Source organism: Hyperoodon ampullatus (genome assembly GCF_949752795.1).
Source record: "Hyperoodon ampullatus genome assembly, chromosome: 10".
Lineage (NCBI taxonomy): Eukaryota > Metazoa > Chordata > Mammalia > Artiodactyla > Ziphiidae > Hyperoodon > Hyperoodon ampullatus.
This window is the reverse complement of record NC_136923.1, coordinates 73,345,381-73,369,577: the sequence shown is the minus strand read 5'-3', so window position 1 is coordinate 73,369,577 and position 24,197 is coordinate 73,345,381. Positions and strand designations below refer to the sequence as shown.

Below are 24,197 nucleotides of genomic sequence, written 5' to 3'. Positions count from 1 at the left end.
AGGAGTCCAGTCCGGAGTAGGGCAGGAGGCGGAGGGACGGTCCTCCCCGGCGCCTGCTCGACCGGCGGCAGCATGAAAAAGAACTCGACGGTGCAGGGCACCTTCAGCAAACTCTTCGGCAAGAAGCACGCCAACCCTCCCGCCACCTCCCTCTACGCCACCAACCCCCCCTGGATTTTCACCCAGGAGGCCCCGGAGGAGGGGACCCGGGACTTCGGTGAGTGTGCCCGGGAGCCGGAGGGCGCAGGGCTGCCGGGCGGCCCCCCCACCCCGGGGGCGACCTCCCTCCCGGGACTCCGGGCGATCCGCGGCCTCCAGGGCGGGAGACGCGGCAGCGCAGAGGGGAAGGAACGCGTTTGAACCTGTTTGCTGGCCGGGCAGGAGCCTCCAGCGAGAGAGGTGTCTCTGGGAAAGGGAAGGAGGGGCCTCACTCCACAGCGAGGTCGGAGACCTTTGCGGGGGTCCCGCATCTGATCTTAGTCCCTCTTCCGAGGTGTTTATTTTCCCTCCTCTGTGGAAGTTATATTTGCGTTATTGTTGCCAGAAAGGCTTCCCGCGGTTTGCAGTGCCCTCCCTCACCCTTCCCCCAGCAGTACTGTTGAGCACAAAGTGTTCCCCTGGATCTGAGGACTTGGGGGTGGTCCTTTCAACCCCCCACTCTTTCCGCTTCCGTCCCCCCACCCCCAGTTCCCAGCCCCGCTTCTCCTGGCCCGGGGTCACAGGCAGAGAGGGAGCTGCTATCTGCATGCCCACACACTTGGCTCTGCCCTGGGGAGGCCCAGGAAAAATCCACAGGAGCCACTGCTAGCAGGATACCAGCCTGTGCCAGACACCAAGTCACTTACCGGGGTCACAGGCTCTTGCCAGGTCAACCTGGGGCCCAGTTGCCTATGAGCTCAGAGGGAGAAGTCCCAGACCCGACAGGGGAGGCTGAGGAAGCCCCTCCTGACTGCCAGCCGCCCCTGGCCCCTGAGTCAGGGTGGTGTGTCTGCAGGCATCTGAAAACACCATTCCCACCCTGCCTTTGGGTTCTTCCTGGGGGTCACCTTATCACTGCATCTTTCTGAAGTTTGTACCCTATATAACTGAGGGGGAATCCAGCGGGTGGGGACAGGAATTCACTTCTTGTGTATGATCTGAGCTTCTGGGCCCAAGGAGGGTCACCCATCACTGCTTTACCTCACCTGCCTTCATTGTCACCCCATTACCTTCACTGACCTTTATGGCCACTGTGTGGGGACCCATAGAGGATGTTACAGCCTCAACCCTTGCTATTGGATTCACTTCGGCACCCAAGTTGTCACAGTTGGGACACAAGGCACCCTGACAGGAGCAGGACAAACAAGACGTTGCCTCTCTCTGGCCCAAGGATCTCAGACCAGCTGGTGAACAGAGCTGACCGAATGCTGTTTAGCCCTTTCTGAGTCTTTGCTATAAAAGAGTAAGTGCAAAAGGAACAGAGATGACCTCTGATTGGAACTAGCATGTGAGCTGAGAGGGAAGGGCACCCAGCATTTCGAGAGCAAACAGCAGGAGCAAAGCCTATGAGGGCCGGGGTGGCTTGGAGGCAGGGTTTAGGAACTTAACAAACACACATGTCCTGCCAAGTACAACTGTGTGAGGCCTAAACGCCTCTCCTCGCCTGGGTCCCAGACATTTATTGACCCCTTCTTAGGTGCAGGGTACCGTTCTAAAGTCCTTGTGTTGTTGACTTGTTGAATCCTAGCCTATGATCCTGTTTGACAGATGAGGCAACCAAGGCACAGCGAGGTTAAGTAACATGCCCAAGATCACACAGCTTTAAATGATGGAGCCAGGGTTTTCTCAAGTGTACAGTTCACTGATTTTTTTAGTAGACTTATCAAGTTGTGTAACCGTCAGTGCAATTCAGTTTTGGGACATTTCCATTACCCCCCAGTTTCCCTCATGAGGCACAGCCAATATTTGAACCCAGGCAGTGGGGCTCCAGAGACCACACTCTTAGCCGGCTTGCAGAGTGGACTTTGTGGAAGGTAATCAAGGGTGAATTTGACTGGAGGGGTATCTGCTTGAGAACACCTCTCCCCTCACCCCCCCAACTCCTTCCCCAAGGGGAATGCCTTACACACTTCTGTACATTTTTGCTTTACATACTTCTCTACATTTTTGCCTGCACTGAACAGACTGCAGGTGGGGTTCAGTCCCTCCACTAGAGAAATGCAGGCATGGTGCCCTGTCACCTCTAGCCAACTGCTGCCTCCACCAGCAGGGCTGGAGCCCAGGGAGGCACCTCCTCCCGTTCCCCAGGGCAGGGCTGAGTCTCCATCTGACTCAGCCTGGTTGCACCACATGGAGGGGTGGGAAGCAATGTGCACCCAGCAGGATGGCTCTCCAGTGTTTCTGGGGTGTTCCCCAGGGTGCCAGTGGGTGTAGCAGAGGTCTTCCTGCTGAACAGGACATGTGCTCGGAGTTGGGGAGGGGAAGGACCAGTGTTGGGGATTCTGGGATGTGATGAAGATCCCAGACCTGTTTTGGAGTCCACCTCTGTCAGTAAGTGGGGGCCTAGCCACTCTCTGGGCCAGTTTTTTTCTTCTGTTAAATGGGGCTCGTGTCCAGACTGCTTACAGAATGACTGCTTGAGGTTGGTATATGGCAGTGCTTTGAAGAGCATTAAAAGGAAAAACACTAAAACAAAGACTGGCAAATTATGGCCCATGGCCTGTTTTTGTAAATAAAGTTTTATTAGAACACAGCCAGCCATGCCCGTCATTTGCATATCGTCTGTGGTTGCTTTCATGCTACTAAGGGCAGAGTTGAGTCATAGCAGCAGAGACAGTATGGCTCACAAAGCCAAAAATATTTACTAGCTGGCCCTTTACAGAACAAATCTGTCAACTCCTGCATGTTTTATTATTATCAGGGCATTTCCAACTCTGAGCACTTCCTGCTTCAGTTCTTGTAGCTGAGGCATGTAGGGGCCATGAAAAGATCTCAAAGGGGTTGGGATTAGAGTTTCATAGGGTCCCTGAGTCTGTGACATTCTCTGAGATGCTGGTGGTATCCAGCCCTTGGAGAATAGCCGGTAGGATGGAGGGGGAAGAATCAGTGTGGGAGTGTGTAAGGGAATTAAGGAGTAACCACTTGCTCTGTGGCTACAGTCATGTAAAAATCTGTTTGCACAAGGGTAGGCTGGGTGCAGCAGGTAAAATGCAAACAGTCATGTGAAGATGGTGACAGGTAAAATTTTCTTTACAGGATTTCCCTAACATTTATCCAGTAACTATTAGAAGGGCTTCACTTAATGCGATTGCAATCCTAATTAAGCCTCCTGCGAGCCCACACAAGGGTCTTAAAAGGCTGCACAATTGCTTTTGAAGTACTTGAGAAAGCAAAGATGTGGATCTTTACAAATTTCAGGATAAGGGACTTGCTGCAGCCTGAGACAAGGACTCAGGACTCCTCCCTTGCCTCTTGGATTAGTTGAGCCAAGCTTCTTTATCTACCACCACCCCACCCCACCAATAGGATGCCCTGATTGCTGGGGACCCTTCCTTCTTTTCCTCCAAAATGTAAATCACCTTCCTCCCAACCACCTAGAACACTTATTTAAAATGCAGATTCCAGGGGGCCCACCTGGGGTACATGAAGTCAGAATCACTGGACTAGGACCCAGATTCTGGACTTTTCACCAGCTCCTGGGTGATTCTTTTATTGGGAATATTTGAGAATCCTGGGGTTTCCTTCCCCAGATGGAGCTGGGCCATTCTCTTTCCCCTGAGGACTTTTTGCAGTTCTAAATAAATGTATAGGGACTGTCCCAGCTCCTTATCCAGGAGAGCCCCAGTGCTCCCTAAGGTGGCTACTGGTTCTGGTATTCCTGCTCCTGGGGTCCCCTGACCTGGTGTCTCAGGCCAGGCTAACAGGTAGGAAGCCATGAACCCCAGGGGCTGAGCACATATTTCTGGCCAGGGACAGGCTGGCACCAGCCTACCGAAAGGAAAGCTGACCTGTGCATGGCAGGGGTGTGAAGGAGATTTTTGTTTACTCCTGTCCCCTGGAGGTGTGCTGTGGTTTGCTTGCAGCTCAGTGTACACACACACACACACACACACACACACACACACACACACACTGCCCCAGACTGAGAGAACCAGGTCACACACACACACACACACACACACACACACACACACACACACACACACACACACACACACACACACACACACACCCTGCCCCAGACTGAGAGAACCAGGTCAGCCTGTTCAGGGAGAGGCAGCAAGCCTCACGCCATGTGTAAGGCACCCCATTATTTGTGCCTGGAGTCCAGCCCTGCAAGTTGGGGACCCCGTTTGAGCCCTGGCACCACCACCACTGCTCTGAGACCTTGGACCAGCCCCATCCATTCTGGGCCTCAGTCTCCCCATCGGCAAAGAGGGCAGCCCCAAGGGTCCAGACTCAGAGCTCTCCCTGACAAGAGGGCAAAGGGCCACCCACCTCCCAGTGGCTTCCCCACTGTGGGTAGAGTTGTCCAGCCTCCTGTCTGTCTCTGGCTTCACCTCCTCACGGTCCATTCTTTCTTCAAGAGGCCCTCCTTTAATCTCTTCAATTGAGGAGGGCGCTGCTTCCCAGGAAGGCCCATTCTAGTATCCCTGACACTGATCCTAGCAGCATTCATTTACTTCCACAGGAAAATCCCCAAGGTTGGACTCTATTGTCTTTCTGTTTAGTTTTGGACCTTGACTGTGAGGCTCAGAAAGCCCCAGCCCTGACCTTGAACTCTTGGGGGCCCCCGCTTATGGTAGTGGCCACACGTGCCTCACCTGCTGGTGTGCCTTGACCAACTGGGAACTGAGCCCAGGTATGAGGGGCCCAGGGAAAGTCTGTCAGGTTCTAGACACACCTCTTTTTTTTTTTTTCCTTGAAATAACATACATTTATTACCTTAGAGTTCTGTAGGTCAGAAGTCTCACACTGATCTCACTGGGCTAAAATGAAAGTGTCAACAACACTGTGTTCTTTTCTGGAGGTTCTAGGGAAGAATGTTTTCTCGCCTTTTCCAGCTTCTAGAGGCTGCCTGCGCTCCCTGGCTCGTGGCCCCTTCCATCTTCAAAGACAGCAGTGGCCAGCCGAGTCTTTCTCACATCATACCACTTTGACTCTGCTTCTCTCATCACATTTCCTTCCCCGACTCCCAGCCACACCTCTTAGAATGGGGAAATCAAATTGCATTTCCAAGAGGTGCCCCCTTGGGAGGCAGCCACCCAGGCCTTCCGCTTCTGTCTCTACCACAGCTGCTTGCCTTCCACAGGTATTCCAGAGAACAATCGTATTCTTAGAAAGGGCTCCCCTGCTCAAAACAACCACAAACCAACTGAGACAACAGTGGCTCAGAATCAGGGCTGAGTCATGGAATCTGTGAGGTGTGTAGAGTGGGTGCATGTGGGGGTCAGATGGCCCCGGCTCAGATCTGGCTCTGCCCTAACCTGTGTGGGCCTTGGGCAAGCTGCTTCACCTCCCACCCCTCCCCAGCACTGCTTCTTGGCTACAGCCAAGCCTCCCATACCCTCCAATAGCACCCCTGCGCCTCACACCCCCATCCTCCCATCCACATCCTATAAATTGTGAGATCAGGATTCCCCACTTTGGGAGCAGTGTGTACAGTATAGTGGTTCAGAGGCCAGCCCTGGAGCAGAGACCCCGGCTTCACCACTTACTCTGAGGCTTTGGGCAACTTATTAGATCCCTCTCTGTGCCTCAGTTTTCTCATCTGTAAAATGGGGATGGTGATCATACCAATTGCAAGGGGCCGTTTTGAGAATTAGATGAATTGATAATGTATAAGATGCTTAGAAGGGTGCCTGGCCCATTACAAGTGTTCAATAAATTCTACCTAGTCTTATATTATTACTGCTATTATAGCGATCAACCTGCCAGATTGCTTGCTTCTAAAACTCCTAGGCACACAATAAGAGTAACTATTCATATTGGGGTAACTCAGCTGCAGAAAGGATGCTCCCTAGACCCCAACACTGGTGCAGAGATTAAATAAAATAATGAGAGAGAAGGTCTGCTTGGAAGCATGCCTGTGTTAGTCCCCACCCCACCCCCAGTATAACGTCTTGGTGATCAAAACAGCACTATCTAGAGAATGTCCCAGGAAATCCTGGTGTCGACACACAGACGCTTAGAAGCCAGTGAGAATTGGGTGGGTTTTAGTGGTAGCTGTTGGGGGTGTCCAGTTATTTCTACTTTTCTTGTTTCTAATTGTGCCAAATCTGCACTCTTACAACCCACCTCTCCCTCCCCACCCACCCTCTGGCATCTGGGTCTCCAGCCTTAGGCATGGAGCCTGGCAGCCACCACTGGGGAACCGTGTTTGCCCAGAGTGGATGGGACGGGACGGGACGGGGCAGCGCTGGGAACTAGAATTTCCGGGGACATGAAGAAAACTCACCATTTTGGCCCCTTTGAGAGGTGGAGAATCTGGAATGTGCCAGCCGACTCTCTGCCAGGTAGGGCAGCACATAAAGGACTCTGTGTCCCATTTCTGGGGTGCTCCCCGGAGCCTCCATGTCACAGTCAAGGCCCTCTATGTGGGAATCTTTAAACTCTTGCACTTTTCTCCTAAAGTCATGTGCAAGAGGCAAAGTAACCACCATTCATCCATTGTTCCAGTTAGTAGGATTCTGGTTAGTTGGAATTTTGACCTTTCTCCTCTTTCCCCTCTGGCTATAGAGGAAGAGGAAGTCCCTCGGCCCTGGTAAATGGAGAAAGCCCTCCTTGCTCATGGCCCATGTAGTAGGAGGTCCACAGTGACCCCTGCCTCTCAGAGGTGACAGTGTGTGAAATCTCATCAATGTGTGTTAAGAGTCATGAGGGAGATTGGTTGAGAAAATGTTCTACAATAGTTCCCACTACTGTAGAAACAGCCCAGAGCACAGGTCCAGCAACTAGAGGAAGAGAAAGGTCCTGTATTGTCTTCCTACAGAGGATGGGACCACATTTGCTGGCACTGTCATTGTTCCCGTTGTACAGATGGGAAAACTGAGGCCCAGAGAGGTTAAGCCACATGGCGAGTCAGTGGCAGAGCTGGGATTTGTACTAAGTCAGGTGGACCCTACCATCCTATTTCTGCTCTGTCCTCAAGGGCACATCAGATGGAGCCATGCCCCCAACCATTGATGGTTTGGGAGCTAAAGAAATCTTGGGTTAGAGGAGTCCAGAAGGTGGATGCTGGGCCACTGGGCGGCCTAATCTGCTCTGCTTGTTCCAGATTAGAAATTCAAACACTCAAGCGAAAAGCCAGCTTGTTTTCCTCCCTCTCTCAGAGATAAGCTTTAGCTGGGGCCTTGCTCAAGCTCTCAGGGCCCCAGAAGGAGGAACTTGTTGTGGGAGTGAGGGCTCAGGACCTGTATGGGGTGGATGAGGAGAGAGAGGACTGCTGGCGGCTGAAAGCCTCAGGAGACCCCAAGAAACCGCCCCTGGAGTCCCTCGCAATCCTGCTTCACTTGGTCCCAAAAGCACACGCCCCACCCGTAGGATCTTGTTATATAAGAGGTGCTGGGCTGGGTCCAGCAGGGGCCACTGTGGGGCCTGATTAAACTCAGTTTTCCTGATTAAACTCCATTGGCCCCTGTGCCTTTGATCTCCAGCTCATGGTCTCCCCTCACTTGTCTCCTCTAGATGGGATCTATTATGGAGACAACCGATTTGACACAGTGAGTGAGTCAGGAACTGCCACGCTGAAAGCTCGGCCAAGAGTCCGGCCCCTGCTGACCTTTCTTCCACTGGTGAGTACTGTTCTGCCCTGAGGTCTGTGGGTCTGCTCTGGATGGGCCACCTTGGCTGTCATAGAGGAGGGAGCCCCACCTGCCCTGGCCCGAGTGGTCATCAGCCTCACTCTCTGTCCATTCCCTTCCTTCCTGATGCCAACCCAGGGTGGCTACTGGGAGGAGGCATGGCTCATGGCAGGAAGGATGGGATTAGGGGTGTCAGCTCCTCCAAGTCGAAACCTAAGGAGAGGTTATGGGGAAGTTGCATGCAGAGCCAATGCAGCAGTGGGTACCTCCAGCTCAGCAGGATTCATATTCCACAATCACCAATGGCTGACTGCTCTGTGCCAGGCCCTGCATTGGATGCTGAGATTCAGAGATGATTGAGCCAGCATTGCTCAAGGAACTCCCTGCCCAGTGCAGGGGATGAATCAGTAAACAGACTATTAGAACATAGGCAAGAGCAGGAGTGGCCAATCCAGCTACAGGGTGGTGATCAAGGAAAGCTTCCTGGAAGAGGTGGCACCTGAACTGTCTCACAGGTCAAATAGCAGTGACCCTTGGGAGAAGGGCATTTGGGACCGATTTGTTTGTGGATCTGAAACTGCCAGAAACCAAAAACTCCCTTCTGGAGTCTGTGGTTGGGCTTTTGTTCTCTAAAGGGAAAGACACTCAAAACAACTGCTCTGTGACTGGGTTTTCAGGGACAGCCTAGTCCAGCGCCATCCAATAGAAGTATAATGTGAGCCTCTTGTGTAATTTTATAATTTCTAGTAGCTACATGAAAAAGAAATAGGTAAAATTAGTCCAAAGATGATCATTTCAACATTTAATCAATGTAGAAAATACTACTGAGATAGTTTACATTCTTTCTTTCATACTAAGTCTTCAAAATCTGGTGTGCCACACTTAGAACACACATCTGACTTCTGACTAGCAACATTTCAAGGGCTCAATAGCCACTTGTGGCCAGTGGCTACCGTATGCGACAGCCCAGATTTAGAGCCTAAACTGTCAGCCTCATAAATTCCAGGTTCACTAGTCTGTGAGACCTGGGTCCCGGTTGAGACAATACAGTCACTGGGGTCACAGCATCCCATACCTCGACTGACAAGGCACCTAATCCTGGTCTGAGTTCTCAGGGGCCTGTTAGACCTCATGGCACCCCATGCCTCAGTCTGGGGCACCCACAAGTTCTGTCCAGCACTGCCTAGCACAACCATCTCCCTTGCACCATCACTGATTTTTTCTGGGTTGTCCAAGCTCACCAACCAGACCCCGAGATTCTTTGTGAGAGGGACTGAGTCTTACAGTCTCCTTGCTGCGACCCCAAGGCCTGTATGTGGAGGGCTGAGCACACAGACCTCTGGGAATACAACTTTAAGTAATTTATTTTCTGCATACAAAAGCAATTCACGGACATCACAGACGAATAGAGAGAGTACACCACCACCAACAAAAAGGTATAAAGCAAATGAGTCCACCCCTAACTTTGTTTCCAGAGATGCATAAAACTGTTACAGGGTTATCGCACCCATACATGCAGATGAAATAATTTTGAGATTTTCTGTTGCTGGAGGTGAATTCGATTCTCTCCCTTCACCTACTCCCAGCACACATACTCAAAATTACAGTGGTGGGTGCCCAGAGCTGACACACTAGTGCTTGTTCTGGTTGTTAAAATATTTAAATAAATGGCTGTTGCCTCTTGAGTGGCTCTTGCTGTCCTGGCTCCTCCCTGAGTTCTGCACCAACAAGTAAAGGGTTAATGCAGCACAGCTGAGTTTTTTCTGATGGGCCGGCATCCTGTATCCCTGCTCCCACCCACCCACCCACCCACTTTGGGCCCCTTCAGTGATCAGTGCAGGTCCCTGCCTTTCTGCTCTCCTCATTTCTGGCTTGGGTCCTCTGGTTTGGATCTGGTCTGGGCCAAGCCGAGCATGACTGGGGGACGCTGCACAGGGTTAGGGACTGCTGGCTGGTACTGGCTTGGGAGCAGTCCTTCCGGGCAAGCCTCAGACCCAGTCCCAGGAGATGGGGCTTCTCGCCACCAAACTCATGGCCCCTCACTGGTGAGGGCGAGGGAATGAATGCACTGTGAACCCACAACTGAAAGGGGCCTCGTCGGGTCCACACCAGCCACACTTTACATTGGCAGGAACTGAACCCAGAAAGGGAAGGTCATTCCATGCCGTCGGTGCCGGCTGGGCGGCTTGTGTGGTCCTAGCCAGTGGCAGGGCCATGAGATCGTGGCTGACACATGGGGGACACTTTCTGTGCGTCAGGCACCATCCCAAGTGCCTCGCATATGTTAACAGAGTCATTGGAGCCACCCTCTTGGGAAGATGCTGCTGTGAATCCCCATTTTACCGGTAGAGAAACTGAAGCACAGGACGGGGCACTAACTTGCTTAAGGACAGGCAGCTCATAAGTGGCAGAGCTGGGATTTGTAGCCAGGCTCCAGGGTCCGAGTTCTATTCAGGCTGTCCTATCTTCCCCTCCACCCACGGCCTAGAAGCTTTTTTTCTTCCCTCCCTGCACCAGCCCGCAGCACCGCCTGCATCTCCCGTGTCTGCCTCTCTGAGCCCCTGCCTGGCAGCCAGGGCTTTCTGGGCACCAGGGCTTTTGCCTCTGTAGGGTCATAGATCCCTTTGAGAGCATGATGAGGCTCTGAGCCATGTACATGTAATTTTGCTTACAATTACAGCAGAGGGATCTCAGGCCCCTGGAAGCCCACCTATGATGCATCTTAAGAATAGGAACCCTGGGCATGGTGGCCCGTATCCCGGGGACATGTTTAACTCCTGACTCAGGTCGTAAGATACAAAGCAGCCCCAATATCCTTCATCACTGGCTCCTGGGTTGAGGGGAGTCCGACTCCTCTCCCTTAGGCTCTGGGCTGTGTCCTTTGCTTTCTTCTAGCAGGGGCAGGAGGCCGGGAGAATGAGAGGCAGGAGAACAGAACTGTGGGTTCACACACAGACACACGTGCACACACCCTGGCCCCCAGCCCCAGCGAGTTGGGGCAGGGGTGGGGAGCTGGGTCGAGGCCAAGCCCTGCCTGACACTGTCCGAACCAGCTGGGCCTTGCCCCTCCGTCTCCTCCCTTCCCATACTCAGGGGGCACCTCCCAGGCCAGGCCACCCTGGGGCAGGGGAGGCTCAAGGCTGCGATGCCCATGACAGGCCTATGCTCTTCCTTGAGCGCCGTCCGGGCCAGACCGTCTTCTGGGAGCACTGTCGCTGTGAGTACCTCTCAGGAGCCCGCAGAGGGACTGGTGCGAGAGGGGAGGGCAAGATGAGGCGGGGAAGGGTCACAGCAGGTGCTTCTGGCCCGTTCCTGGAGCTTCCTTGCCCTGTTTGAGGTGAAAGTGCAGAGAACGAAGAAATACTTTTCCAGGCAGCCAGCAGCCAAAGGCCAATTATGAAGAGGACCTTGGGATCCCTCAGTGACTGGGATGGGATCTGGATTGATCCTCAGGTAGCTGGCACCAGTGCCTGCTCTGCCACTGGGCTGCAGGGTGGCTGAGGGCCAGGCCTTCCTCTCCCAGGGCCTCTGGCTCCTCACCCACCAGCGGGGGTTATACTGGATGGTCCACTAGGGTCTCCTCAGCTGTGACTTCTGTGTTAAAATAACTTGCTAATGGAGGGGCAGGAGGTGGGGTCAGCTCCCTGGAGCCCCCCAGAGACTCCAGGCCCTCTGAAAAGGACATGCTTCAGTCACCAGGGCCACCCCACTTCCTGCTCTGCAAGGTCCGAGGAACTGGATTAGAATCACAAACTGCAGAGCTGGGGTAGGGGCGGACCTTAGTGCTCATCAGGATGAGAAAACTGACGCCCAGGGAGGGGACGGTCCTGCCCAGGCCACACAGCTCAATGGAGGTGGAGACAGGACCCAAGCCCAGGTCTCCTCCTCTCAATCCAGTCCTGTCTACACCACATGGGCCTGGGCTGAGTCATGGAAGGATCCTTTCTCCCCACTTCCTTCTACCGCCAAGGGGGAGCCCAGCCCAGAGCTCAAGCCAGAGCCTGTCCCTAGCTTTTGAGAGCTGAGCTGGTGGAACAACTGGTGGAAGGAAGGTCGTACTTTTCTCTGGGGCTGCCTCTTGCCCTACCCTAGTCTGAACCCAGCCATCTCCGGGGCGATGCATATGAGGAATTAAAAATTAAATGCCAACGTGGCAAATACGGGGAAACTGGCTGGACAGGTCCCCCGAGCTGCCCCAGGTGGTGAGAGCTCCCTGGGTCACCCCACCCTCTGAGTCAGGCAGGCCTGGCGGTGCCTGGGGAGGTGTCAGCCTGGGTTCCGGGCAGGAAGCCTGACTGTTCTGGACCCTGCCCTCTGTGAAACGCAAAGATGCAGCCCGAGTCAGCCGGATTTCTCCTTCCCACTTTTCCACTCCATCCCCCACCATGGGAGCTCATCTCTGAACTCAAGGCCCAGGCTCCCTTTAGGGTTGGGGTTTGAGCTCCTTAGGGTGAGCTGGGAAGGGCAGTCCTTATTGGCTTTCAAGTGATTTGCGTGGCTGACGTTAGCTGGGAGGGCTGTCAGGTGGGGGAAGCTCCATGCGTTCCTGGGGGGTGGGTGTCAGAAGCTTGCAGCCAGTGTACCGATGGAGCACCCTCTCCCCACCGTAGCCACCCGCGCCTCTGCCCACCTGGCTCCTCCTCCATGGTGGAGGTCTCAGCCTGAACCTCCAAAGCTCCACCCACACCCTTATCCTTATCCACACATGGCCACCCCTTGGGCTCAGGGATGTGCACCCCCAGCTTGGGCTGCCCTCAGAAGGACTGACTAGGAAAGAAGCTCTAGAAATGGGCTCAGGGCCATTTAAATGGGGGATTCTAGGGACCTTGGTGCCTGGAGCAGGGTCAAGAACAGGGTGTTGTGGGCTCTTAGGGCATGTCCCTTTGATCCCATGGACTCCTTGCCCTAAAGGGAACCAGAGCAGGGCCCTCTGTAGCTCAGAGTCCAGGGCAGGACCCTGAAACGAGGGTCTAAGCAATTCTGGGATGGCAGGCTGGTCCAGAGGAAGACGGCCTTGTTGGTGGAATTCTCTGTTCCCCAGGAAGGGAGTATGAGCTGTGGCAGAGGGTGGAGGGCAGGGTGGGGAAGTAATGGGGCTCTTTTTTTTTAATGCTCACTGGTTCCCAGCTTCAGAGAAGCTGCTGTGTGGGGAACACACTCTGTACCCTCATGCTGCCCCACAAAGCCAGGAAACAACTAACCGGCTGGGCTTCACCCAGCTGGGGACGTTGGGTGCCTGGAGGGGTTTCCTGTGGCTCTCACTCTGGGGGGTCCCCCTGCTCCCCTAGCCTACAGCAGTGTCCCCAGCTGTGCCTGGCTCTGACTCTGACTCAGGGTCATCTCCCTCACCCCCTGCAGCTCCACACCTCACCCTGAGGTGCCCCAGCCAGACTACTGTAGGAATCTGGTGAGGAAGTTTGCATTCCACAATGTGTCACTAAGGCACCGAACTGGCCTGTGTCCAAGGCACCAAGCTGGCCTGTGTCCAAGGTCAACCGTGTGTGGCCCATTGGCCAAGCCCCTGGTGACCCACCCTTGGGGGTTGCCTGGGTTCTGAGGAATCCCAGGCATGAGGATGTGTGTGTCCCAGGCCCAGGGAGGCCAAGGGGGCAGGGCTGGGCCCATCGGTGGGGTAAGGCTGTCCCCTGAGCCCTTGGTGGTGCAGCAGGGGGCTAGCAATGGGCTCTGACCCCCTGTAACATTAAGGGGGAGACAACCTCATCCTGAATAGTGAATGCTTTCCTCCCTTCCTCCTTCCTTCTTTCCTTCCTCCTTCTCTTCAACTCTGAAATGTCTGTGGTTGAAAGGGCAGTAGGAGATTCCCGGCTACCTGACCCTGACTACGGGGAAGCACCCATGTATCTCTTCAGGTCCAGCCGGGCAAACACATCCCGGGAGCTGTGCCCAGGCAGAGTGTCCATGGACTCAGGCCACTGCTCACCTACTGAGCCTTGTTAGGGCCTGAGGGCCAGGAGCCCAGGGAAATGCCCTTCCTTGAGTGCTTCTCTGCAGGATCTCTTTAGGTGTGGGGTGTCACAACAAACCTAAGGGAGGTGGGATCAACCCCATCTTACAGATGAGAAAACTGAGTCTCAAAAGGCGAGAGAGGGGCACACTTCCTGACCACTGACCTTGTGTCCAATTCTGTCTTTGAGATGATGGAGTTAAATTAAGATTGCCAATCTGGGGACTGCCCTGGCTGTCCAGTGGTTAAAACTCTACATTTCCAGTGCAGGAGGCACAGGTTTGATCCCCGGTGTGGGAACTAAGATCCCACATGCCACGCGGTCTGGTCAAAAAAAAAAAAAAAATTGCCCATCTGGTCTGCCTGCCTATAAAATCCATGTTCTTTCTTCTTGATTACAAGAATTAAAAAAAAAAAAACCCAAAACTATGTACTGTGTGCTTTTTTAAATTATGAAGGAAACAGAAGTTCATTGTTAAGAACTGAAAATAGAGACAAGTATAAGGAAGAAAATATATATAAATAGTCTTGGAATGGCACTTCTGCCCCCAGCCTCCCTGCCAGCTAATCATTGCTGGGTGACTTTTCAATATACGAGGCTGTGAGGGATTTTAAAGGGCTGCTTGACTGAGCTGGGGAGCTGGCTTGCACCCCTCTGTGAGGTGCGTGAGGTGACCAGTGATCTTAGCTTCTGGGTGTTGTCCGGGTGTGGGGATGCAGAAGGCCTGAGGCCCAGTTCCATGGGGAATGCCCCATCTGGCAGGGCCAGGGCTGGACTCTACCCCAGGCACTGAGCAAGGGCTGCTCTGTGGCAGCAGTGCCGGGAGTGGCCGTGGCTTCAGTAGTTATGGTGTGCGGGCTCAGTAGTTGTGGCCTGCGGGCTCTAGAGCTCAGGCTCAGTAGTTGTGGCACACGGGCTTAGTTGCTCTGCGGCATGTGGGATCTTCCCGGACCAGGGCTCGAACCTGTGTCCCCTGCATTGGCAGGTGGATTCTTAACCACTGTGACACCAGGGAAGTCCCCAGAATTCTGTAAGAACAAGAAGATGGGTTGTTTGTTGCCCTCAAATGGCCAGAGAGTAATTCTGAGATTGCCCTTGGTAACCCAGGGTCTTGTGGATATTTCTGAAACACCTACTTTGAATCCCCCTTCTTATATATTAAACCATTAAGTCTAGAGAGTTGGCACCATCAGCCCATCAGCGAGTAACAACTTGGCTTACTATGTGTCCTGCTTTGGGGAATTCGTGTAAAACATGTCCCTGGGCTCCAAGGAGCAACCACATCTTATTGGAGGAACTGGGGGAATATCTAGAGAGCAAACAGAAGTCCTCCCTATGGGGCTTGGCTGTGGGTTGCTCTGAACAGGGTAGGTCAGTGTGGGCTGGTGCAGACAAGGGATGGCTTCTTAGGAATAACAACAAGAGCTAACATTTATTGGGCTTTCACTACATGCCAGGAGCTAAGTGCTTTTTGTGTATTGCATCACTTAATCCTCACAGCTTCCCTAGAATAGGTAAATTCTATTTTCATCACAATTTCATAGTCAGGGAAACTGAGAGTTTACGTCACTGGCACAGTCATACAGCTAGTAGGTGGCAGAGCCGGAATTCAAATCCAGGCAGTCTGGCTCCACAGCTTCCCCTTCCCTGCTACCATCTTTCTAGAGGGGCTCAGCGAATCCTTGCAGGATGAGAGACTTAGACTTTAGGGAAGCAAAATACCCAGGGGTGGGAGCTCCACAGACCTGGGTTTGACAGCACTGGTCATGTGACTATAGACAACTTACCAAACATTTCTGAGCCTCCGCGGTCTCTGACAAATGGGGATAGCTTCTTAACAGAGTGGCGTGATGGTGATCATATGTTTAGAGCTCAGAGCAATGGGTGGTATTGTTAGAAATGGAGGGTGGGAAGAGGAGCACAGCCTGACCAACACCCAGCATCAGGGATGAATGTGAACTAGATGTGTGGGTTGGAAGGATCCTGGAGAGGGAGTTGGTCCAGCTAGAATGCAGGATGGCTGTAACAGGTGAGCGGAAATAAACATTGGCTGGAAAGGATGAGGCCAGGGTGTTGAGGACCTTGAAAGTGACCATAAAATGCTCCACAGCTCCTCCAAAGGACAGGTGTGTGGTCGTTGTTGACATATGGAAATGTGTGTTTGGGGAAAAAAAAAAAGAATGTAAAATAGTATGTACAAACCGACAGCTGTGTAAACGCATTATGGTCTGCCAAGCTTAGAGATCAGAAGGGCATCTGCAGTGCTGTCCATACTCCAGTTCACCACTTTTTACTTAGGTACTTTTCTGTAAATACCTAATGAAAACTAAGCGTGAACAGGAGGCCAGGCTGAGGGGTTTGGCTTTTTATCTTGGGGCCACCCCTGGGGAGTCATGCAGAATTTTTTTGTTTGTTCTGTTCTAACTGAGATACAATTTATATACAGTTAATTCTCATTATTTGCGGATTCTGTATCTGCAAATTCGCCTACTTGCTAAAATTTGTTTGTAACCCCCCAAATCAGTACTCAAGATGCTTTGGACCTATGCAGAGTAGTGAAAAATTTGAGTCACCTGATGCACACGGGCCCTGCTGAGGTCGAACAAGACACTTTGCTTTCTTGTTTCAGCCCTCATGCTGTAAATAAGCATCCTTTTCTATTTAGTGCCATGTTTTTTCATATTTCTTTGCTTTTTGTTGGTGATTTTGCTATTTAAAATGGTCCCCAAGCATAGGGCTGATGTGCCGTCTGACATCCCTATATGCGAGGAGGCTAGGTGAGGTGCCTTTTACAGAGAAAATACATGCGTTAGGTAAGCTCCGAAGGTGTGAGCTATGGTGCTGTTGGCCATGAGTTCAGTGTCAGTGAGTCAACAATAGATATTAAATAAGGTCTCTTTAAACAGAAACACGCATAAAACAAAGTTATGTATTGATCAGCTGATGAAGGTGCCTTGACCAACGTTTACAGGAACCTAACCCTGTATTTCCCTCGGGCATTTTGATCCAGTTTTTGCTAATTGAGTGTTCGCAGCAACTTTACACACCCTAACTACCGCGAATAACAAGACTCGACTATATCATAAAATTCACCCTTTTAAATGAGCCCTTTTATATTTTAGTATACTCACAAGGTTGTGCAACCATCACTGTGGATTTTCCAGCAGTAAAATGGCCTCACGGAGCAGCGATTTAAGAACCATCTGTCTTTCCCTGTCTGCTAACTGTTCTGCTCTCTTTCAGGATGCCCAGGAGAACCATGGACTGGCTGTGCCCACCCCATCTGTCCCAGACAACTTTGCAGACAAACAAATGACAGGTAAGAGGACCCTAAGCTTGGGGCTTGTCCATCTTTCTTTTTTTCCTCCTTAAGCCCAAGCATCTGGTCCCCCCTCCCCAGCTGGTGAGAAAGCTGGAGTCCCCAGGCCTCTTGGCTGCTGGCTCTTGTGGGTGGGAGATGAGGAGAGCCACGGTTGGCTAAGGCCCAGTTGGGGAAGGATGGTGAGGGCCGAGGCCAGAGCAGGAACAAGTTCAGCGTGACTGGTAGAGAGAACCCCGGAGTCAGGCAGACCTGGCTTCGAGTCCCAGCTCCCCTGCATACTAGCTTCGCTCCCTGGGGCAAATCACTTAACCCCTTGCACCTCCGTATCTTCCAATGAGCCACGGGCAAGACAATTCCAGTTCTGGAAGAGTAAACTAAGTACTGGATGGGATGCAAGTCACTTCTTGTCATACCCTGCTCAAAACCCGCCAGTGACTTCCCTTGTCACCCAGTGGAAGGGTTCTTGCCAGGACCGCCAGAATCTGGCCCTACGTGGTCTCATCTCTTGCTGGCTTTCCCGTCTCATGCTGCTCCGCCATCCCGGTGTCCATGCTGCTCCTTCAATATCCAGGCACATTTCCACCCTCAGGCCTTTGCGCTGCAGTTCCCACTGCCCTGACAGCTCTCGCCTCCCTCTTTCCCTCTTTGCTCCAGTGTCATCTTCTCAGCCAGGTCTTCCCTGACCACCCTATTCACATTGCACCCCTCCCACCCCTCCTGGGTTTCCCCCATATTACTCATCACCTAATGTGGTAGTAATTTACTAATATATTATGTTTATTGCCTGTCTCATTGTCCCATTAAAACACAAGCGCCACGAGAGCCAGTATTTTGACTATTTTTTGGTCTGTCTTTTACCGCTGTGTCCTAGCTCCTAACACTTGTGTGCTCAACGGGTGTTGGTTTTCCCCTCCCTACTCTCGGTCTGGCTTCTGTTTTGAAGTCAGACAGCTGGGAGGAGCCCTTCAGAGCTGCACATTCCCAGGTTTGTTTCTCTCTGCCCTAGACATTGAGAGGAGGAGAGGTGAAGGACAGGTGCCCCTCAGAGAGAAGTAATCAGGGCATCCTGGTGGCCTGCAGACAATAGGGAGGGGGCAGGGACTGGGGCCAAGAAGAGAGGGATGTGAGCCGCTGGGGCCAGGGGGGCTCAGCATCTCTGGTGCCTCGGTCGTCCAGGTCACCTTCTGGTGCCTCGGTCGTCCAGGTCACCTCGTTTCCAGAGACCCCCATGCATCCTGCAGTCCAGAATCTGTTCCAGAAGTTCTCTATGAGGTGGAAAGCTGGGTTCTTGGTAGATTCAGGATCTTTAGAAAGCAGGAGGTGCTCATGCAAATTTCTCCCTCCCAAACTTTCACCCAGACTTCCTTCCTTACTGAGGTCTCCAGGCCCCTGCCCCCATCCATGACTTCCTATCCCTGCCACCTTCTCTGTCTGTCTTATGGCTGAATGAAAAGGTAAGCACAGGTGGTAGTAGTCAAAGCAATTACCATTCGTTAAGCACCTACTATGGGCCTAGCACCTGATAAGCTCTTGCCCTGCATTTACATGAATTCTCTTGCTTAATCCTCACAACAGCTTTATGAGGTAAGTGCTGACATCGTTCCCATTTTTCAGATGATGAAACTCAGGCTCAGCAAGGTTAATGAGTGTGTCTCAGGTTACACATTTAGTAAGTGGAAGAGCCGGGATTTGAACCCTGGCCTTTCTGGCTTTGTACCAGCCAAGGCACCTGTAAGAAACACTTGGTGCACTTGAAGGGCCTAACTGAAGAGAGTTTAGTAAAGGGATTATATACAGGATTGTGAGTGGAGCAGAGAAGGGTGAGCCTCGGGAGCCTGTGGAGATTTAGCACAGGCTCAAGAGGCTGTGCCAGGGACAGGCAGGGGCCCATCCCTAGAAAGAAGAGGGTCACTCCCAGGAGAGCTCAGGAGACTCGAGACATGGCTGCTCCTCACGTGGTGTTCAAAAGGAAAGGCACGACACCGGCCAGCTACTCTCTCAGGAGCCCACCCCGCCCTGCCCTGGGCACTCAGAGATGGGCAAGCCCGGCTGCCTTCTCGCCCTTCTCATCTCTGCCTCTCCCTCCTTCCAGGCACCAGCAAGCTCATCAATGGCAACCTCCGATTATACAGCTCTGTGGGGGACCTAAGGCCCGGGCACTATGGCCAGGACTTGCTCATCCCCCCGCCACCCCCGGGCCCAGCCCCGGCACCACCCCCAGACACTCCACAGCCTCAAGAGGAGCCCTCACCACCACCTCCACCTTCCACAGCTCCCCCGCCTCCCCCGCTGCTGCTGGAGCCCCCGTCCCCACCCAGCATGGCTCCGCCTCTGCCCCCAGTAATGGGGGCCCTATCCACCACACCCCGCCTTTCCTCCCCATCCACACCCACCCCTCCGGACTTCATTCCCCCTGCGCCTCCCCTACCCCTTTTGCCAACCCCGGCTCCCCCAGCTCCAGTGTCTCCTCATACACCGGGGACTGACCCCTTACCCGCTGCGGGTGTCACCGAGTGGAAATCAGAGGTAGCGCTGAGTGACAGGCAGCCAGAGGCCCCCAGAGGCAGCCCCCCCAGGAGCCCTGCTGAGCCCAAGGGGAGCCTCCTGGGACCGGAGACACACCTCACCTTCCCCAGCTCGCTCAAGGTGCCTCCCCCAGCCCCAGTCAGGACTTCATCCATCTCCACTCAGGAAGCACAAGGGGCTCTTCCTGAGGAAGGAGAGGCCACCAAGAAGGCCCCCAGTCGACTCCCACTGCCTCCCAGCTTCCACATCCGCCCCGCGTCCCAGGTCTACCCCGACAGGGCCACTGAGCCAGACCATCCCGAGGAGCCCAGGGCTACGGCACCAGCCAGTCCGAGGCCGGGCCAGTTCCAGGCCTGGACAAGTGAACAAGCCGAGACTCCACCTCCAGCCCCTCCCCTGCCCACTCCTCCACCCCCACTCCCTCCCCCAGCACCCCCTCTGCCCCCAGCTGCCCCTCCTTTGCCATCTGCTGAGAAAGCAGCCCCTCCACCGGCTGGGGTTATGAAAAGACCCAAGTCCAGCTCTGCTGCTCCCAAACCCAAACTTGACCCCACCAGCCCGGAGGACACAGCCTCTTCAGAGTCCGTGGACTGGTGGGATCCCAGCCAGATGGCAAAGCTGCGGAATGAGCTGTCAGCCTATCTCTGTGGCTCAAGGAGAGAGGACCGGTTTGCCAGTCATAGACCAGGCCCAACTGCAGCCTCTCAGGGAAAGGAGAGCCAGAAGGGCCCCAGCCTGCCAGAGAAGGAGGCGCCCCCAAGCCTGCCAGAGAAGGAGGTGCCCCAAAGCCTGCCAGAGAAGGAGGCGCCCCCAAGTGTTCCTGAGGAGAGTCTTTGTAGCCAGCCAGAGAGGAAGGCTGCCACCAGCCTGACCCTCCCTCCTGTGGACTACATCCCCCAAGACTCACCAACTCCTAGCATCTGGCAGATCCGGAATAAGTTGGAGGCCCAGCTTTCCTCATTAGCAGAGAAGGAAGCCAAGCCCAGCAGAGGGTCTCTGCCTCCCAAACCTCAGCTAGAAGGGGTAAGAATCTTTGAAAACAGGGCTGATAACGGCAAATTCTCCAAGCCCGTGGCCAAGAATCTGCCACGTCTATCCACCACCCCTCTGCCAACCACACCACTCCAGTCCAAGGCCACACCTGGACCAGCCATACCACCCAGGGACACACCTGAGCCAGCCACACCTGGACCAGCCATACCACCCAAGGCCACACCTGAGCCAGCCACACCTGGACCAGCCACACCACCCAAGGCCACACCTGAGCCGGCCACACCTGAGCCGTCCACACCTGAGCCAGCCACACCTGGACCAGCCACACCACCCAAGGCCACACCTGAGCCAGCCACACCTGGACCAGCCACACCACCCAAGGCCACACCTGAGCCAGCCACACTTGGACCAGCCACACCACTCAAGGCCACACCTCTGCCCACCACATCATCCCAACTGATAGCAGAGAAGAACCTAGTCCCAGCTGGGCAGTGGGAGAAGCCAGAACATCAAGAACTTGCAGTGCCCTCCAAGCCAGAGGCAGAAGGGCGCTCCTCAGAGACCAGTAAACCTACACAGGGAGCCCTCTCATCTCCAGCCCTCCCCCCAAAGATATCCCCTGGCCGAGAAGAGGTGCCATTTCTCTATAAGCCCCATCGCAGCCAGAACAGCCCCAGCAGAGATGTGGCCGTGGTGATGCCCACCCTGTCCAGAGGAGAGGCTGTAGGGTCATGGGAGCCTGTGGAGGTGAAGGAGCCCCAAAGGCTGCCAGCCAAACCCCCTGCCTCAGCCCAGCGTGCTGAGGAACTCCTCAGGCATCCAGTGACAGGGGAGGTGGTGGAGCAGGGCTCCCCGATGGCTCTGCTCCTTGCAGCCAGGCAGAGGGCACAGAAGGGGAGGTCCAGAGGGGCTGCCCTGGGCCAGTCCTCCCTGCCAGGGAGTCTCTGTGGCCACAGCCAGCCCGGGGCAGGCTCTGACAGCATCTTCTATAACGACGGCCAGCCCAGCTCCTTCACAGTGGTCCCCAAGGTACCCAAGGAGACTGAGAAGGACCCCCAGCTAACCTCACCAGGACAGCCCAAGGTACCCAGTCAGTGGAAGCCCCAGCCCCGCAGAGACTCAAAGGGCACGGAGCCCAGCCGGGGGTACAGCTGGACAAAGACGGGGCCCTCCGTGGCCTGGGAAAGACCAGCGCCCTCCAGCCCCCCCCAGGGCCGCCTGCTGCCCAAGTCCTCCTCTTCCCCTCCTTCTCCTTCCCACAAGAGGGAGGATGAGTTCAACTCTGAGATCATCCCACCGCCTCCAGAATTCAGCAATTACCCCGAGCCCCTGCCCCACTCCCTGCAGTATCTGGGGCGCCGGGGCTCCCCTCCCCGGAACAACTTCTCAGACTTGGGGCAGCTCGCGGACGCGGGCCCCGCTCGCGGCTCCTCGCGCTTTTCCGCCAGTGCGGGCCCCGCCGGGGCCGCCAGGGGCCTGGCCCGTTTCTCGGGCGTGGGCCGTTCGCTTATCAAGAAGCGCCTGTACGTCTTCGGGGAGAGCCCCCGCAGCCCCAGGCTGCCCCGGGGCGGCACCGGCCGCAGCCCGACCTCCCCTAGCTGCTTCGGGCCGCAGCCCAGAGGGCCCTTCGCAGCGCCCGGAGGCCCGGAGGTGCGGCGCGTCAACTCGACGGGCCGCGCGCCGCCCGCCGGCCTGCACGCGCGGAATATGCCCCTGGAGGGCGCCCCCCGCGGAGAGGCCAAGTACAAAGCGCCCGGCGGCGGCGGCGGCGGCGGCGGCGGCGGCAACTGTTGCAGCTACGGCGACTGCGGGTGCGCCCCGGCTACCCGCAGGTGAGTTGGGGGCCAGGGTGATGGCGGGAGCCTGGGCTGGGAAGCCAGGGGAGAGGGAGGCTCTCCCGTGGACCACGGGGAAGCTGGCCAGGCCACGGCCATCAGTCTGGGACATTTGGTTTTCTCCCCTCTGGCTCTCAGGGCAGAGAGAAGGGGGAGGGAGGCACACTTCACCTGGAAAGGGCGCCTTTGGCGCTTTCTTGATCTGCTTCCTTATCTCCTTTGTTTTCTCTTTCCCCCTCCTCCTGCTTTCCCCACCAGCTCCCTCTTCTCTCTCCTCTCTCCCACTCCCTGGAGCCTCAGCGTGGGGTGGGGGGAGACCTGAGTGGTCCTTGGGTGCTGGGATTTCCCATCACAGAGATGCGTCCAGAGCCAGCCTAGGAGGGACGGGTTCTGAGCAGAAGGGTATGAGGCATGTACTCTGGCATCAGGGCCTAGACAGGAGGGAAGCCCTGTGTCTGGTGAGTCAGTACTGGGGTCCCACTCTGGGGATAAGCCCTGAGCTTGTGGGGCAGCTCCATCGCACTGAGCCACGTCCTTCCTCTTGTGCCCTGGGGGAGATGGAAGCGGTGTTGGTTAACCAGATATTAACCTCATCTCTCTCCTGCTCCCCACCAGGTCTCCCCACAGCAACCCCCACTATGGAAGCTCCATCAACACATTCACCGTGAGGCCCGGGACCCACCATCCCATCTCCTATGCCTACTCGGGGGCCCATCGGAAGTCCCCATCCTGAGCCCAGGGTTTTCTCAGTTCCTCTCCAAGGGGTCGGATCCAGGCACTTGTTTTTGTGGGGGTGGGAGGGACGCAGCAGGTGTTAAGTAGCCTCACTCAGTCACACAGGAGTCTGTTTCCCAAAGACAGACGGGGACAACGAGTGAAGCAGTGACCCCAGGAAGAGTAAGATTGAACTTCTGTTTCCCAAAGCACTGGTGTGGCTGTGGACTGTCTGCAGATGGGGGTGGGAGGGGGAAGGAGGGAGGAGAGGAGGGACCTTTAAGGAGCTGGAGCCTGAGTTTTCACTGTCTGGTACTATTTGCTTTAGCAAGGCTTATTGAAAGCAGTTTTCCAAGCAGGCCTACTGAGCAGGTTCTAAAAGCAAGGGCTGGAGCACTCGCTCAGATTGGGAGCCCATCGGGATGGCTGTTATTGCTGGTCAGGCCCTCATGAGGGGCTGAGGCCCAGCCCTGACTGGATTGGGTGTGCAGGGTGCTACAGGTTGACCTCCTCAGCCTCCACCAGTCCACCAGTTGCCACTCCCAGAGGCGACACCTGGGGTTCCTAGCATAGAAGCCACATTGAGGTGTGAGCAGGAATATGCATACACAACATGTAGAGAAGGTAGTGGAACAAAGTGCTTTGCATTGACCAAGGATGGGGATAGGGGTACTGATGGTTCATTTCTCCCTGGCCCTGAGCTACAGGAAGGCCTAGAGAGAGAAGACGTGGCAGGTTTGGGATGGAAGACAGAGGATTAAGGCTTGCTTTTCTATTCAGACCCAGGCAGCCACTATTTGGGGGATCGGGCCCAAGGAGCCAGAAAGCCTGGGGCTTGACTCCAAAGGCCTTACATGGCCAGGTCCTGTATGGGATTTGGAGGGGCATCATTCCCAACCACCCCTCCCAACCCCAATACTACAGGTCTCCAATATTACTGAGGCCTTAGAATGTGTAACCAAGGTGCCAGAAGGCCTTGTAGAGTAGAAGGTGACAGAGATGGGAATAGAGGTCTGAGAGGAGTTTGCTGCAAGTATGGAACGTGTTTTGGAAAGTCAAG

At 54.7% G+C, this 24,197-nt stretch overlaps 1 protein-coding gene across 1 annotated transcript; it reads left to right on the top strand.

The window, feature by feature from the left end:
* Positions 1-72: 72 nt before the first annotated feature.
* On the top strand, positions 73-23,156 carry LOC307058594 (uncharacterized protein C6orf132; the record flags this gene model as incomplete). Its single annotated transcript, XM_079712118.1, has 5 exons — positions 73-217; positions 7,666-7,772; positions 16,991-17,066; positions 19,162-22,420; positions 23,039-23,156. 5 exons carry the CDS (start codon positions 73-75, stop codon positions 23,154-23,156), a joined length of 3,705 nt encoding a protein of 1,234 aa, XP_079568244.1.
* Positions 23,157-24,197: the final 1,041 nt, after the last annotated feature.